We start from the raw sequence: 16,614 nt of genomic DNA, 5'->3' as shown, positions 1-16,614 counted from the left end.
GCGTGCTTACAATCCAGAACCTGGTCGCAGAAGCGTGACATAACTGTAATTTACCCTGGGGCAATTATTTTCCTGGACCCTTTTCTAAACACACATGGACACACACAACCACTCCATACAATTGTAAATTGTTATGTCACCAGAAGGATCATCTTGCAAACCAGCCATTGATCAGCACCATGGACAGCAGCCGAGGCCCTAACATTTTCACTGCTAACTTAACAGCAAGCCCTGGATACAGGAGACACATTTTATAACAGTCACAGATTACAGTAGGTGTAAACGCTCCAACAAGCGAGGCGTAACAATTGCATTGCCATAGATTTAAATGCCTAATCACACTACATGATACAGAAAATTGTACTCACCTACAGAAGTTCTCCCTACAGGCCTTATGATGAGCAAAGTCATTAACAAAACTGCACAAGACAAGAATGGCTTTGCGCCATTACCTGGCCATTACTGTTTATGGAGGTTGACACCCAAAAATGCCCAGAACATAGCAAAATAAGAAAATGCAGGCAGAGGGCCTGGTCTCTGCAGATACAGACGCTGACACACACTTCTAGTGTGTCATAAGTGATAAATGAGAGGGATTCTTTTTGTATAAGTCTATACATACAAAATCATAGTATCATAGTCATTGTGCCTTTGATTTGTCCAATACTTGAATTTATGACCAAATTACCGAGAAAACCAATGATTTGTCATCCTCAGTTGTACTTTGTGTTCAGAGATATTTATCCAATGTTATCATATTAACAAAGCGAAAATTAAGATAGTGAGCATTGTAAATATTATACCTGCTGAAGACTCAGCATGTTAACATTGTCATTGTGAACATGTTAGCATTTAGCTCAAACATTTGGGATGCTATTAATGATTCTTTCCATTATAAATTAATGTGTTGATTCGTTTTTCAGTTAATTCTTTAGTTTATAAAATGTCCAAAACTCAAAGATATTCAATCCACGATGAAGTAAAACTGGGAGGAAAACCAGTAAATCATCATGTAACCTATACTTGAGAGTAATGGTTTTAGTTTTAAACACGCGGTTTACAATGTGAAAGGGTCGCAGTTTGGTTGGGTTTGAACAACACAACTATTTTGTTAAGTTATAGGAAAAGATTGTTGTTTGGGTGAAGATAAATAGGTTAAACGTCAAAGTCCTGTGATTTGTGACCCTTTCGTCATCCCTGACCTCTTCCCTACATGGACTTTGTTCGCTCTTTATACTACGTCACCTGACGTTCTCTTTTACATCCAGTTATAAATACAACGACGGCTAGAGATCACAGCCTAACAATAAATGTAAATATTGGTTGTAATAAACTGCTTGCACCAATGACCTATGGGGCGTTTTTGGGGGAGGACAGTTTTGGCAACCAGCCCCATCAACAACTTCGATCGCAATCATTTATTTCGTTTTCAATACCCTCAGAAATAATAAATAGTTCCATCACCAAACACAAGCAAAGCAGAAAGTTGACCCCCTAAAGGCTCAATAGATTGTGGTTAATATCAGATCTGAGACTGTAGGACAAAAAACATGGTTCGATGACGCCTGCATCTTCCAGCAGGAATTGCAGCTTTTCTGAATGGACAAACTCTAGCTAGCTATTTAGCATTTAATAAGCTTTGCTGTAAGGCTACATTTCACCTGCTGTCTTGCCAAAAATATAGAACACCATTTTGACTAACAAAGATTTATTTACAACAATTTGCACACAGAAGAAGTGGAAGCCCTCGGGCATCATTTATGTTGCAACAAAAGTTTGGGATTATTTCCAAATAAATGATTGAAAAATACATTTGTGGATAAATATCTGTATCGGAGTGACTATTTTTTTTTTTCTTTGCTCCGCTCATCTGGTTTATAATACAGTGGGGGATACAAATAATTGGCAGTTGTCATGTATGTCTTTCTCAGTCTTTCTATATTGAGCATTTCTCTTCATGGAGGTCAGCCCTGGCTCCATGTTCATACTGTACCTTACAGTTTGGATATTCTGAGTTTGATTTTGGCTGCACTGCACTTGATTTTATCCAAATCACCTCATAGCATTTGTGCATGTGTACATTCTGGATCTGGACCACTCTGATGGGGACTGGACCCCAAACGTCAGGACAGTTCTGTAGTTTGTGTTTTCTGCCGTCATTGTACTCCTCCTGCTCCCATGAAGACAGTATTGATGGGAGGAAGCGAAGACACCAGGTCCTGCACGTCTGATGATGACGGCACCCGCTGCTGAGAGAGCAATGCATCCTGGGAGGAGAACGGAGAGGGAACTCCAAACATGCAGGGAGCAGATCCTGAAGAGGGGAGAGAATGATCTATGGAAGAAACAACAGAAATGTATGAGATTGAATTGCTTTACAAGAATTCAAGGTGCACTTTACATCTCTGGCCTTTTCTATTCTTTCGTACTTTTGTCCTTAATTATGTCTGAGAAATTTGAACTAGACCTGCTTGGTCGGCCTCAGTGAAATATGCTCCCGTTGTTTTCCTTCCCGGTTCGTCCAGGATGTTGAGCGGATCGTGGACTTCAGAATATGTTGACGGGAATGGGCGCAGGCTGCTGATGGTGCTGATGACGGACACGTGCTGGTCAACCAGCGATGTCATGCGCTGGCTGTCCAGGTAACTGCTGTTGCCGTAGTAACCTGCGATGATTAAAGTAATACAAAATGTATATATATTTATTTTCAGTACAGTATATTTTCACCTCTGCACTCAAAGGAGACAGTCAGAAGAAAAGAAATCCCCTTCACATTAATTTCAAGTGGTCAAAGGCAAAAAAGGTTTTACTTTCCTTTTTTATTTTTACCTTTTATTCTTGAAGAATACTGTGTCAAATCCAAAGTCAAGGTTGGGAACCACACACAATATCAGTCTCCGCAGTGAAAATATGGCTTTTGTATAAATAGAAATACTGCACAAACGCAGTTTAAAGTAATTCTACAACATTTTTTATGTTTGTATTGCTTTCTTTCAGCAACACAACAGCAATAACAGTTTCGTTCATCATGAAAGATCTTTAAAACTTTTCAATTTGCTGTTCTTAACACCTCCTCAGGTCTAAAATAGTCACATAAAGTGAACTTTTGAAGTCCGTATAAAGCAAAAACAAGTTCTGAGTTTGTCACACCAAAGAAAAATGTGCATGTGCACGCACAATGGCATTTATGCTTTATGAGCTGTTTGTTGCATTATGCTCATAAACGCCAGAGGGCATACAAACAAAATATACTGTAAAAAATCAAATCGTGATATTTTACACACACTTATTGCAGTTTTTTTGACTTGTTTCACTAAGGGTTATATGAATAAGAAAATGCCCGTAAAGTTTCTTTAAATGTTTTTTTTTACAATTTCCCAATCTGTAGAACAACATCCCATAGAGTAAATATTCTGTATCTGCTTATACAGGCTCTTCACTGATGCCAAAAAAGACCTACACTGAGTAAAATATTTAAAGATAAGAAAGCATGGCACCACCGAACATCCAATGTAAATATTCGAGCTGTCTTGCGTATGATTTAACTTTTATATTCCTGTATTGAAAATTCTGTTCTGTGTGAACCACCAGATGATACACATTAATGCCAGAGTCATCCTTACCGCTGTGTCCTGCAGCAGAGTACGTCTGTCCCTGACACACACCGCCTGCGGAGTTAAGTCCAGACCCCACAAAGCCGAACCCCTCCCCTGAGTCCAGAATCTGAGCTGCTGTCTGAGCATCAAGTCCCTGTTCAGACTGAACTGGATCCGAGCCTGAAATGTAGCTGGATGCGGGTCGGACCGCAGAGCCGTAAGGCGTCAGGGAGCAGTTATTGTTGGACGGGTGGTGAAGGCTGTAGAGACCGTCTTTGGTCAGGTGTTGGTCGTTGAAGGAAGGGTACCGAGAGAGATGGTAGGCCAGTGATGAAGCCTGAGACTGAACCGAGGCCAGACCCTGACTCTGAGTCTGAGGCCTGAAACACAGATTAAACAATTATTCTGACTTAATAAGGACAACAAAACATATTTTATATAACAGTCACATTCAATGATGGACGTGAACCCAATGACTAAGTAGCCATGTCCATATTTGTCGATACCACAGAATACAAATACCAATGTTTGATTGCTGCAGGTTTTTGATCAGTAACATTTTTGAATGGACTTGAAAATAAAAGCTTATAGTAGCTCATAAAAGCTTAAAGACGCTTTTAATAATCAATATTCTAAAATTAATTAAATATTGACTATCTTTTTTCATAATTGTCAGTGTGGAAAAGTCATTATTGTCAGTGTGGAAAAGCCTATAAAACAAAAATTACAACCACACACTATATTTCTCACAGAGTTTTGAATATTATGCAAAACTATGACTTTAGTTTTCCTGGGCCAAATTCAGAAGAATCAAGGTTCTGGTTAAAAAGACTTAAGGCCTTTTAAAATAAATAAACATTTTACATTTTTATATAATACTACCAGTGTCCAATTTTAATGACCATATTAATTGAATTCATGCCAAAATTTAAATTTAAATGATTTACTATCTCATAACAATGTGACAAAATGAACCAAAAAAGATAACGACAAGAAAAAGCGGAAAGAGAACATTTTGTGTTTTTATTTAAGCAGAATCTAATAAAAAAATGTAGAGATAATTAGAGCTAACTAATATCTATGGCATACATTCTCAGTTAAGTGTCATAGGACACACTGTAGATGCACTAAATGAAGCTGACCTGAGTGCAGGCTGGTAGTTTGAGGCCGAGGAGCCGCCAGCTGGGGGGAAGTAACCAGAGCTGGTCTGAGGTAAGCAGTGGTACAGGGTCTCTGGGTATGACGAGCAGGGGCTGGGCTGGGTCATGGCGCTGAGTGAGGGCAGGCAGGAGGAAGAGGAGGAGGAGCAGGTGGAAGAAGAAGAGGTAGTCAAGGGTCTCCCCGTCATGGGCCCCTGGTTGATGACGGAGCCTCTGTGCACTAACGCTGCTGGAGAAATAGGTGGTGTCATGAGGGGCCCGCTGACCTGAGAGTAGTGCATCTGACCACCTGTGATGAGGAGAAACACACAGGGACAGGAAGTGTTCACTTTACAGGATTGGTTTATTTAAAGCGCTAATCAATATTCTCTACAGCCGAATGGAGCATTTAGAGTCTTTCTGCTCATAGTTTCAGTTTTAAGACCCTCAACTTAACTGTGTTAGGTCACTCTCTAAAGCCTCAGTTCAAGTAGCATACATTCATCAGTTCATAACTTTATATGGTGATAAAATGTCAGTGTTTTGTTTTTAACTTGTTTTGTTTTGTGTCTACTCCTTGATGTGTTAAAGTATTTACCAAGCAATAAATGTTGCTTTAATTCTGTTTTACCTGACACTGTAAACCCAGTAGTCTCTGTCCCCGGGTAGAGGACGGTGTTGTTTTCCAGACTTTGCTGCTGATTGGTTGACAGAGACATGTAGGCGTGTTCTCCCAGAGACTCATTCTTCACTGATTGGTCGATGGGCGTGCTGGCTTTGTTGCGATTTGCTAGGAAGCAGGAACTAGGAGAGGCCATGAATGCCGCTTTACTCGCATCTGAAAGTGCCAAAGTTGACATCACATCATCAACAACAACATGATAGTTTGGACAGTTAAGTTCATGTTTATTTATTATTATTGTAGCATCCATTGATTTGACCGTGGGGATGTCATTTAATAATGATTAAACAAAAAAATATATATCATCATTTCTGGTGAATTCAATACCAATCAGCCATAAAAGTTTAAATATAAAAAAACTGTTCTTCTGTCTTTTTCTCAATTGCACTTTAATTGCCCTTCATTGAATCTGATGCCTTTGTAGTACTGCCCCAGAAATTGCATCATTTTTGTATTTTTTTTGTCTATTATTTTGACATTTCATATTCTAATAAAACAGTTTTTAGTATCTCTTTATATGTTAAGTAAATCTTCATTCATCATGTTATTTGATTATTCCTCAATACACCATCTGCTCTGTACATTTTAAAACAAAAGAATAGTTCTGATACTTTTACTATAATGTAAAAGAAGAATTTCCGCTCCCAGAAATTATAGTGTATTGAATTTTGTATAATCCTTTTTTATTTATATTTAATTTACGCATCATCTTGGTTGAAGTGTTGTATACATATAATCATTATCCTCCTACAACGTTTGTAACATCTGTAAACTGGTGTTACGTAGGCGTTACGACGTCCCTGTTAATAAAAGGAAGATCTTTCACAGACTGTAGACCTGCTGTAGATTTGACTTGAGTTCATGTATGTCAGCAGTTGAACCTCAGTGTTTGTTTTGATGCTTGATACCTGCATTTTTCATGTATTTGTCCAGCAGGTTCTGCAGGTCCTGCTCCTTGTCGTTGTTGAACTGTGTCTCCAGTGCCAGCAGGATGTATTCGTCTAACAGCATCCTGATCAGATGGAAGGAACCTGTCAATGTCCAAAATTCAAATGAGAAAAGAGAAAATTAAACCTAAAAATATGAGGTAAGGCTTTGTTTTTCCACATATTAAATTTCCAGAGACATTTGACTTGGTATCTTCTTCTTTATCTACAGTTTGACCTTTAGGATCAAGCTGCTCTTTGTTTGACCTGCTGGGTCGCAGCTTTAAAACCTTCTGTGTGTGTTTGGGACTCTTCAGACCAAATGGTTAGTGTTTATTCACGTAAACGTACTTTGTGTGTGTGCATGTGTTTGAACAGAGACCACGCGACCCGCAGATAAGACTTTGTTTAATCAAGGCGAGCCTGGCCATTACAATTTATAGCGCTATTGTAGCAATCTGCTCTGAGCTGGCTTGTACTGTATTAGCCTTGCGCGTGTGTGTGTGTGTGTGTATGTGTGTGTGTGTGTGTGTGTGTGTGTGTGTGTGTGTGTGTGTGTGTGTGTGTGTGTGTGTGTGTGTGCGTGTGTGTGTGCGTGTGTGTGTAGACTAAATGATGGAGAAGAAAGGAACACAAAAATTAATTAGCTGAGTGACAGTTATTCATTTCACGAACAATAATCACCATGTTGTCATTATATCCATATGTAGCTTTTATAAATTGTTTTTAATGTTGCCTGACTAACAGTTTTGCTAGCACCATAGACCACATTTCCCATAAACTCTGTTGCTTCCTGTCCCCCTTTTCTGTATCTTTGAGTTGAAAGTGAAACATTGTATCTTGATATCATGATTTATTAGTTTGTTCTGAAAGAAAGAAAACACCCTTTTCTCAGTTTTGTGTTAGCAGTTTCCACTGAATCTGACCTGATGGCAAACAAGAGAAAATATAAAGAATATACTTGATCCCATCAGTCTTCTCATTGATGGTAATGCTAGTTATGTTTAATAATATAAATCTTTGAAAGGGACAAATACTTTTGTTATTTTACTTTAATTAAATTTTGATTGCAGGACTTTTTGTTGTAAAATACTTTTTTTACAGAGTTTGATATCTACTTTTTCTTAAGTAAAATAACTTATTTTAACACTACTGCTTAAAGGTGTATAACTGGATGAGTGTAATCATGGTGTTTCTGCAAAAGAGAGAATCTCTGTCAATGAAATTTACTTGAATTAAAAAAAAAATTGTTAACAACTTTTTTATGTTCTTACCAAAGCTGGAGGCATTGTTTAGCGTGAGGTTGTGCATCACTCTGGCACCGAAGAAACTCCACCTGAGGAGGAAATCCTGAGCTCGCTTCTTCACTGATCGACCGCTCTGCTTACCAGGCTGATCATTGAAAGGGAAGACAGAAAAGAAAAGGCTGCTTGGTTGCACAACAGGACCATTTGCAGGACAAACACGAGTCCACACAGCACAAGGTGGAACAGCTGTTACCTTGATGACTTTATGCTCCACGACAGAGTCCAGCCACTCGATGAAGGACTCCACTGTGGCGTTCTTTCTCAGCAGCTCCTTCAGCTCCTGAAAGACGGTGATGGAGTCATCTGGAAAAAAGAAATAAAAGATAGCAGGAAGAGATACGTTGCTTTATTATCAATACAACAGATTCTCATTTGTAAATTAGAGCAATAAAAACAGCTGCTAGTTGAAGAAAATGTCAATTTCTTTTTACACATCAGTCTATGAATCTACTGACGTGAATCATCTAATTTATTATAATTATATATTCTAATTAGAAAACTAATTTTATTTCCAGCTAAGTTGTGACAATTCATGTAAATATTTCATTTTGATTGTGTTGATTAGAGAACAAGTGATTAAAATGATCAGCAGTGGTGAAATCTAACTGAGTACATTTCCCAAAGTACAACACTCAAGTAAAATTTTGAGGTACTTTTACTGTACATGAGCATTTCCATTCCATGCTCATTTATACTTCTAATCTAATACTTTTTGAAAGCCAGCAACTAACTTTTTACTACACTACAATTACTTTACAACATTAGTTACTAGCTATTTTTTATTAATACAAAATATAAATCAACTAATAAATCATTGTGTATTATTACGGATTAAGATACTTAGCAGTATGTATATAAAAAAAGAAGAAAAAAACATATTTTGTTCTTTTGCCTGTGTAAAATGATGAATGCAGGACTTTTACTTGTGACTGTATTTTTTACATTGCAGTGTTTCTACTTTTACTTAAGTAAAAGTTCTGTGTCCTTCTCCAACCACTTTTTCTTACACTCAGAGTAGATGTCTTGGTCCTGGTCCCCCGCAGAGTTTATGCTGAGCAGAGGTTGAGAGCTGATGCTGCTGAGATCCACATTGTCGATATCCAACACCATGCTGGTCACTACAGCCTGGTCGAACAGTGCCGGACGGGCTATCTGGAAGAAAATAACTCATAAATCATCATTGTGTTTATTTTGAGACATTAGAGTAGAGAGTTATCTATTCTGTCCTTCGGTGAACGTACCTGTGCCAGGTGTAAGAACGACGTCTGTCTCTTCAGGGAGGAAACAAAGTGGCGTGCTATTGGGAGCTTCTTGACTGCAAGGCATTCTGGGAGGTTCTCTAGGGAGGAGGCTAGCCAGTGCTCCCAGTGTTTGGCAAAGTTCCGGATATCTGCCAAAAGGCTATTGAACAAATTTGAATGAATTCATAATTTAGGTGGAAGAATTGCATTTAATACAATTTAACATCCAACATTAAGATTAAGGCATAACCAACTGGGCTAAAACTTTCTGTCAGTCAGGAAAATTCCTTCCCACATGCTTTTCCCTTTCCAGGAAGGGTTTAATGGGAAATTAATACTTTTCACTTTTTAGTGACAGTAACTCGGATACCACCATTGTGAACATCACAATTAATTAGACAATAACAAATGAAGATGAGTGACAAACCTTTCAGGCATTTCCTGCATTGTAGCCGGAATCAGAACATCTGTTAATACCTGACAAATTAAGAAAGAACAGAGTATACACTGTTAATCAGGATAGTTATCTTATTAGTGATTCAGAGAGAGAGAACAAGATCGTCAAGTTTATTCACATTAAAAAAACAAGCATCAAGGCAGCACTATATTATCAGTGGTATGATTTTTTATTATTTTGTGCAGGGTGAAACTCTCTTCACCTTCTTCTTAAATATAGGAGTATCCTTCCCTTTCCATGAGGTTACAAAAGTAAATGTGTCTTGCTTAAAAGACACTTCGCTCAGGGAGATTTGAAATTGAACCCACACCTTAGAGAACACTTATAAGAATGTGTCTTCAACTACTAGGACGGCCTGCATGAAAATAATTTACTAATATGATAAATCCAACTTTACTATTAACTAATATGGTGAACTGAAAAAGTGAAAGCTTTCAAGTTGTCCCATTAACAATTGCTCCTTCAAAAGAACCTTTAAAAATATATAGAGTTATTTATGATGTAAAGGTCTGACATCGGGGCACTTTTAGACCTAAGCACTCCTGCTATTACTCTGTAGAAATGAATATCCGGTACTTCATAACAACCTTATAAAGGATGGAGTCACAGACGCAGAAGATGTCGACTATAACAGGGTTTTCCAGTAGCGGCAGCAGGTGGTCGGGCATTCCCTGCCAGAAATGAAGCAGAAAATTCTGGATCTGAAATGAAGCATTTGAAGAGTTATATCTAGTTTTCATGGATGGTAAGCTGTAGTTTAAGAACAATAAAATGCTTTCATGCTTTGACAGTAATAATCACCTCCTCAAAGCTGACGTTAATGGCATTGTCCAGGATGCACTGGCAGTGTGTTTTATACATCATGATCAGAGTGTCAACCTGCAAATAGCGAGTGAAGATCTGACATTAACTTAATTCACAAATAAACTATAATGCAACAGGTTACAGCCACCCAGCCCATTTAAAAACTGCTGGTAATGTAATATTGTTAAGTTCATATATCTGCCCTCTGTAGCATTTTAATGTATGTATGTCAAAATTAACTTAATTCATATATAACATTAGTATAAAAAATATTTTATTTTTCCCCATCCGAAGATGTGTTCTCTTTTGAACAACAATGCAACAAGTACATAGACACTTCCAAGCTTCTATGCTGTATATTGATTTGTCAATTGATCAATTAATCAATATTTATCACCCACCTTTTCTCTTGAGATATTTCCCTGCAGCAGAAGATGCTGAGCGTTGGGGAAGTCTGGGAGCAATGTACCAGTTTTAGAGCTCAAAGAATATTTCCTGGTGAAACCACCCTGAAAAAAAAAAAAGAAAAAGTCAGGCCCCTTTAACCTTTAGTTGATCTTTATTCAGATTTATGTAAAGAGTAACTTATCAACCTCTGAAAAGCTTGTTTTTTTGCTGACCTCCAATGTAATAAAACCGCATTAAACTCAACAGAATGCCATACATTTTCACTATATTGTTTAATAACACAAGCAGTTTATGAAGCTTGAATGCAATATTAAATACATTTCCTTCCTTTTTGTAATAAATGATAACACATCATTGGTTATTTAAAAATGCTGGAGTTGTCATTTTTGTGGCAGATTATTCCAAAATTTCCGTTCTTATTACATAATGAAGTGAAAATGTATTACATCTTGTCTTGTTATTACATGATGCGATGTTATAACTCAATGTGTTGTTACACGCAGTGATGGAGAAGTGTGTTCTAGGACTCTTTGACATCACCGTTGGGTGTGGTTACATGTGCAACAGAAGATATTTCACAAAGTATTCTCTAACTAACCAATTTACTAACCTCGTTCTTCAGCTTGCTCCCTGAAAATCTGTGATCAAAGAGAAACAGAATTGATATACTAAATTTTAAATACATCAAGGAACAAAACATCAAAGTGTCTGCAAAGACTGAGACACTACAGATAAATAAGATTGTGCGCTAATGCTGGCCAGACAAACAATACAAACAATACCACATAATGATATGCAAGCATAAATCATGTCAGATGTTTCGTTACCTTGTCAAACCTTTTCCAGAATACACAGAGTGATAGTAAGCGCTGCTCTCTTTGATGCCAATTCCATAGTAATGATATCTGCATAATGTAAAGGTATTAATTTTCAATAAGTTACAACGACATTTTGTATCTTCAGGTTAAATGACGACCTATTTTCTAAAATTCAAAATAGGAGATCAGGAATTTTTTTAGCAATTACTTTGAGTGTCCTCTGGTGCCCAGTCTTCTTGTTGTTAAAAGAGGAAACTTCTGTCGAATTGTCTGATAAGAAAATGTTAGATAAAGTTCTGGTTAGATAAATAAGTCATCAGATCATTGCCAATGGAACAATATAAGGAATAAACAGTACATTCATAATGCACAATATTTGATATTAACATTACAGCTTAAAATAGATAGTATAAAGTTTACATTTTGGAAAACATTTTAAGACTTCCTGAAACAAACTCATACTAATAACAACAAATAGACATGTAACTGAAAGCACGGAACCCTTAACTGACAAGAAAAAATTGGTAAGGTAATTTAATCTGCAGATAGATACCTTTTTTCAGATTTTATAGAACACATTTTCTGACTTCAAACATACACTGACCTTTCCAAATGTAGCAGCACAGGCCGGCTCTAGTTTCTCCTTTCTGCAGAAGTCCAGGTAGTGAGCATAGAGGATACATCGAGGCAGACACACTCCTTCACACACAATATAATTCTCCTCCAGCCTGTTGAGACACATCAGTGGGAAAAACATTTAATTATCACAACAATATCGGAGAGATCCACTGAATACAGTTTATGCAAATACCCACAACAAGAATAAAACTCATGGACAGATTTACTTAAAAAATTTAGAAGAAAAAAACAAACGATCAAAATATAAAAGTGCTACACATAAAAAAAATTTTTTTAAAAACAGCACTAACAAAATAAAAGTTCCCCAAAAAATGTAACAAATTAGAAGAGTGACACCGCTAAAACTGAATTCAAGCTAGAATCAGGTGAAATCAGGGAAGGCAGATTGATAACAGTATGTTTTGAGCTTAGACTTTAAAGAAGCCACTTACTCTGACTCAGATGTATTGAAGGGACAAAAAAAAAGGTTTTAAGTATAAAAGATGAAGCAGAAGTCACTTTTGGCTGCCATCTTTGTTTGGTTTAAGAATCAGCAGCAAACAGAAAAGCTAGTTTAAAAAACACTACTATGCATCACACAGAATAATTTTGATCCGATTAGAAAGAGCACTCATTTTGGAGTCTCGTAATATATTGGTCAAATATAAGCGTTAACAAATGACCTTAAGTTTTGGCTTGTGAGTTTTTATTTCATCATGAATACAAAAGTTATTTCATAATGATACACAGCAGTTGTTCATGTTCCTTTTGTTAATGTTTTCTTACACCTTCTTTCTTACATGTATCTGCTATGCAAACAATGTTGACAAGTAGCTGTAGAGCACATGTGTCAAACTCAAGGCCCGCGGGCCACATCCGGCCCGTGAATGAATTATCTTTGGCCCGCATGATAAAATCTATTTACTATTAGAGCTGGCCCGCCGGTATATCGCACGCACCACCAAAATACTACAAATCCCACAATGCACTGTCCGTGTGTCGGCACGTCAGTCGCGGCTCACAGTCTGTATTACATACCACTTGTGTCAACTGTCAACTATCCCTCTCCCCAAAAAATGGCTAAACGAAAGGTGGAATTTGAAAACAGGAGTTTTCAAGACAGGTGGGAGGCTCAGTATATGTTCGCGGATGTAAAGGCCAAAGCTGTGTTTAATGAAAGAATACAACATAAGAACAGACATTTTCAGTTTTTAATGTAGTTTCATTTTTGCATTTTTTTTTCTCTTGCTACTACAGGACATTTGATTTTTCTTTGAAGTAAATTATTTTTGGCTGTTGTTTGCCTGTAGAAAATGTTTTCACTTGAAATTACTCTGGAAAAACTGCAGATAGAGCCATAAGCAATTAATGAAACTGATTTTATTACTTTTATTTTTATTTATTTATGTATTATTTATCATTTTTATTTCATTTATTTCATAATTAATGTTGTTTTATATGCAATACTCTATAGGCCTTGTTAGTTCCAGGTTCAATATGTGCACTAAGGTTCTTTCAATAAGTTTTCAATAAACGTTGAACCCATCTGGCCCTTGACTTGTATCAATTTCTTTATTTCGGCCCACTGTGTATTTGAGTTTGACACCCCTGACTGTAGAGACATTATATCTATGTCACCCCACATACTCTTTTTAATATGGATATTACTGTGCCTTTACTGATGTAGTAAATAGTACATCTTGCATTGCTCCTACCACTGCAGAGTGAGTTGTGTCTGTTTCTTCTTGTCCTTGATGATCTGACTGATGGTCTTCCTGGAGGACGAGATGCTCTGTTTGATGGTCAGGTCCGAGTTTAAGTCCACCAGGTCCTGGTCTTCCTCAGAGGACGGTGTCTCATTACTGTCCTCTGCTTCTGAGAAAACACACACAAATATAATACATAGCTAACAATATGTTTACTTTTGATATAACTTGACTTTTTCAGTAAGGTTTACACAGTTACTAATCTTTCCATATCACTGTATTAAATAGAGTGAGACAGCTTCTTCTTCTTTAGCATAGCTTTTGCTAATACCTTCTTCTTCTTGGATTAGTTCTGTGCTGCACTTATCTTTCCTTACCCTCACCAATGGAACATTTTGGATGTCATTTTTAACAGTTGTTTCTGTTTCAGTGTTTCTAGTGACTCAAACAACCATCATGTGATTGAAGCAACGCCTTGTAAGATCTTCATTTTTTTTTTAAAATCCAAACATCTGCTTTGAAGAGATATTAGATTCCAGTCTTGTTTTCTCTGCTTGAGGACCCTCTTGTGTTCGGAAGTAACTTTGAGAAAGTGATTCGAGCTTTCTTTTACCACTTAGATTGTTCACTGGTCTGCCTGCACAGTAAACAAAAAAGTGTATGAGCAATGAGAGGATATAATATATATAATTCTACATATATAAAAAATGATATACAGTTATACATGTACTGTGCATTTTGAATGTTCCCGTGGTCAATGGGGAATGTTTTATTTGCTTTGTGGTGCAAAAACTGCAAACTAAATCAAAGGATACTCCACAGTGAGAAAAAAGACCAATCTGATCTAAATGTCATGTCATGATGAAAAAAACCAAAGAAAATAATTACTGTAATACTAATCATAACAACGCATTTATTATATTTATCAAAATAAACAACATAAATGTACTAATACTAATTTCAAAACAGCACAGAAATACATTTATAAAAATGTATTATACATATGGTAACCTTTTGTGTTGTGTTCAAAAGCTCATATACCCCCGAATGATGTAAAATATTGGAGCTGAGAGTCAAAGAAAACAGAGTTTGTAAACCTCTTATTCAAACTACAAAAGAAATACAAAATTGTATGTGAATCTTGGCAGCTCAACAATATTTTTGCATATCTTTCCAAACTTTGTGCAACAACTTTCAAATGTATCAGTTAAACTGAACTGAATTTAAATAAACAATTGTAGGTAAGGAGGGTGAAAACAGCAAAACTGAATACAATTATAAAAAATTGGACAGTGAACTACTTTAATAATTTACACATTTTTGTACATGTCAATATATGTTGTTGAAGATAGTGAAAACCAGAAGAAAAGTCATTTTTTGCTCTGTTTCAATTTTGAAGGATAAAAATACAAAGTTCAAAATGGTGCAAAACTGTTGAAATTAGGATTTATATTGAGCTACATAATCTATGAAAAAAACATGTAAAACTGCATTTCAGAATCAGAATACCACCATAATTCTGACTGACTTTATTTAATTAATTAACTCTTTTTTTTTGCTTCACTGATTCCTCTTACTTTAATCAAGTACAAATCACATCTTCCCTCCTGTTTGTGTGTCTTCATCATCATCCTTATTATCAGGTGTTGGGCCAAAAGAGTTTGTGAAAAAAAATAATGTGATCTTTCTATTGTAGCACCACCATGTGGTCAGTTTTGTCACATATTTTTCTACCTGCAAAGATTTGAAACGAAGGCACAGAAAACATTGAGATTGAAGGACTTTGAGTGAAGATTAAATCAAGAAAACCGGAGATGACGATGATGAGAAGTATATTATTATAAAACAGTGACACCTCAACTATAATGATCTGAACTTCAAGGAGTAATAAGTGATTGAGAATGCCCTTTTCCTTACCTGATTTAATCCCAGAATCATCCTCCTGATGAAAGTGTGTCCGTCCATTAAAGTCTGTGCGTATTTCCTCTGGTGAGCTGCACAAAGTCTTGGTTAGAGAGTGTATAAGAAACACTCCATCTCTGGCTGAACTCTCACTGCTGCGTTTCATGGGCATAGTAAAATCAAATAAATGTTGATAAACAAATCAACCAAAGACAAAGAAGAAGAAAACTGAAGTAAGCCTGCTGTAAAAAAGAAAAAACACTCCACTGCAACTCATTTGTCATTAAGAATGAATCTTCAAGCACTGTTTGACAATCCCAAATTCACTCAAGTCCAGGAAAAGTAAAAAAAAATGATCACAAGCACCTCGTCCAGCTTTGTTTTTTTCCAACAAACAATTCTAAAGAAAAAGTGGGAACAACTGCAGTCTTGTTAAACCTGACAGAGCAACCTCAGACTATAAAGCCGTGCTGTGGAAAGGCAGAGCTAATGAACCCGTGGATGCATTCATCATATTTACAGAGGACCAGGGCTAATCCAGGTTATTAATGATTAACAGAAAAAACCCTCATCCATCTGTCCATCCATCCACCCTGCCTCCCACGATGAGCTGGCCCTTTATACAAAGTTATATATACATGTATAAAAAACATTACTAGCTTGCTGTCACTTTATTTAGATAGTTTTGTAATAGTTTGAAATACTTAACAGGAGGCTATAGCTCAAAGACTTAAATAAAGGAAGCTGCATCCACCACACTAGAACTGCAACTGATGGTTATTTTCATTATCAATTAACCCTTTGGTTCTTTAGTATTTATTGTGCAGAATGGCCACTTTCAGAATGACATATATCATACTGTTTGAGTATAAATATGGGCATGAATTAATGTCTAATCATAACTATAACGTTTCAACTGGTAAATTTGGAGCTTGTGAATTTCAATATCAGATCTCTAACGTTTATCTTATCTTGATCGATAGTAAACATCATCATCATTTATCTGTTGA

General features: G+C 36.6%; 1 protein-coding gene across 1 annotated transcript; it reads right to left on the bottom strand.

Annotated features, from left to right (window-relative positions):
- Window positions 1–2,156: 2,156 nt before the first annotated feature.
- Window positions 2,157–15,776, bottom strand: rfx6 (regulatory factor X, 6). The gene is made up of 20 exons (XM_054618956.1): window positions 15,620–15,776; window positions 13,712–13,871; window positions 11,983–12,106; window positions 11,587–11,648; window positions 11,388–11,465; window positions 11,171–11,198; window positions 10,554–10,661; window positions 10,150–10,227; window positions 9,936–10,049; window positions 9,319–9,368; window positions 8,892–9,051; window positions 8,658–8,802; window positions 7,844–7,953; window positions 7,618–7,735; window positions 6,326–6,448; window positions 5,367–5,573; window positions 4,739–5,045; window positions 3,624–3,976; window positions 2,468–2,665; window positions 2,157–2,335 (listed from the first exon to the last, which is right to left on the bottom strand). The coding sequence occupies exons 1-20, from the start codon at window positions 15,774–15,776 to the stop codon at window positions 2,157–2,159; spliced, it is 2,859 nt and encodes a 952-aa protein (XP_054474931.1).
- Window positions 15,777–16,614: the final 838 nt, after the last annotated feature.

Source organism: Anoplopoma fimbria, chromosome 18, assembly GCF_027596085.1.
Source record: "Anoplopoma fimbria isolate UVic2021 breed Golden Eagle Sablefish chromosome 18, Afim_UVic_2022, whole genome shotgun sequence".
NCBI classification, from domain to species: domain Eukaryota; kingdom Metazoa; phylum Chordata; class Actinopteri; order Perciformes; family Anoplopomatidae; genus Anoplopoma; species Anoplopoma fimbria.
Note: the sequence above shows the minus strand (reverse complement) of the source record. Positions and strands in the feature narration are given on the sequence as shown.

Excerpts from the sequence above, each read along its gene's own strand:
- rfx6 (XM_054618956.1), bottom strand. The coding sequence starts at position 15,776 with ATGCCCATGAAACGCAGCAGTGAGAGTTCAGCCAGAGATGGAGTGTTT. Across the intron at positions 12,107-13,711 it reads ACACAACTCACTCTGCAGTG|GCTGGAGGAGAATTATATTG; the intron begins GTAGGAGCAATG and ends GTGTCTCAACAG. Across the intron at positions 7,736-7,843 it reads TGGAGCATAAAGTCATCAAG|CCTGGTAAGCAGAGCGGTCG; the intron begins GTAACAGCTGTT and ends TTCAATGATCAG.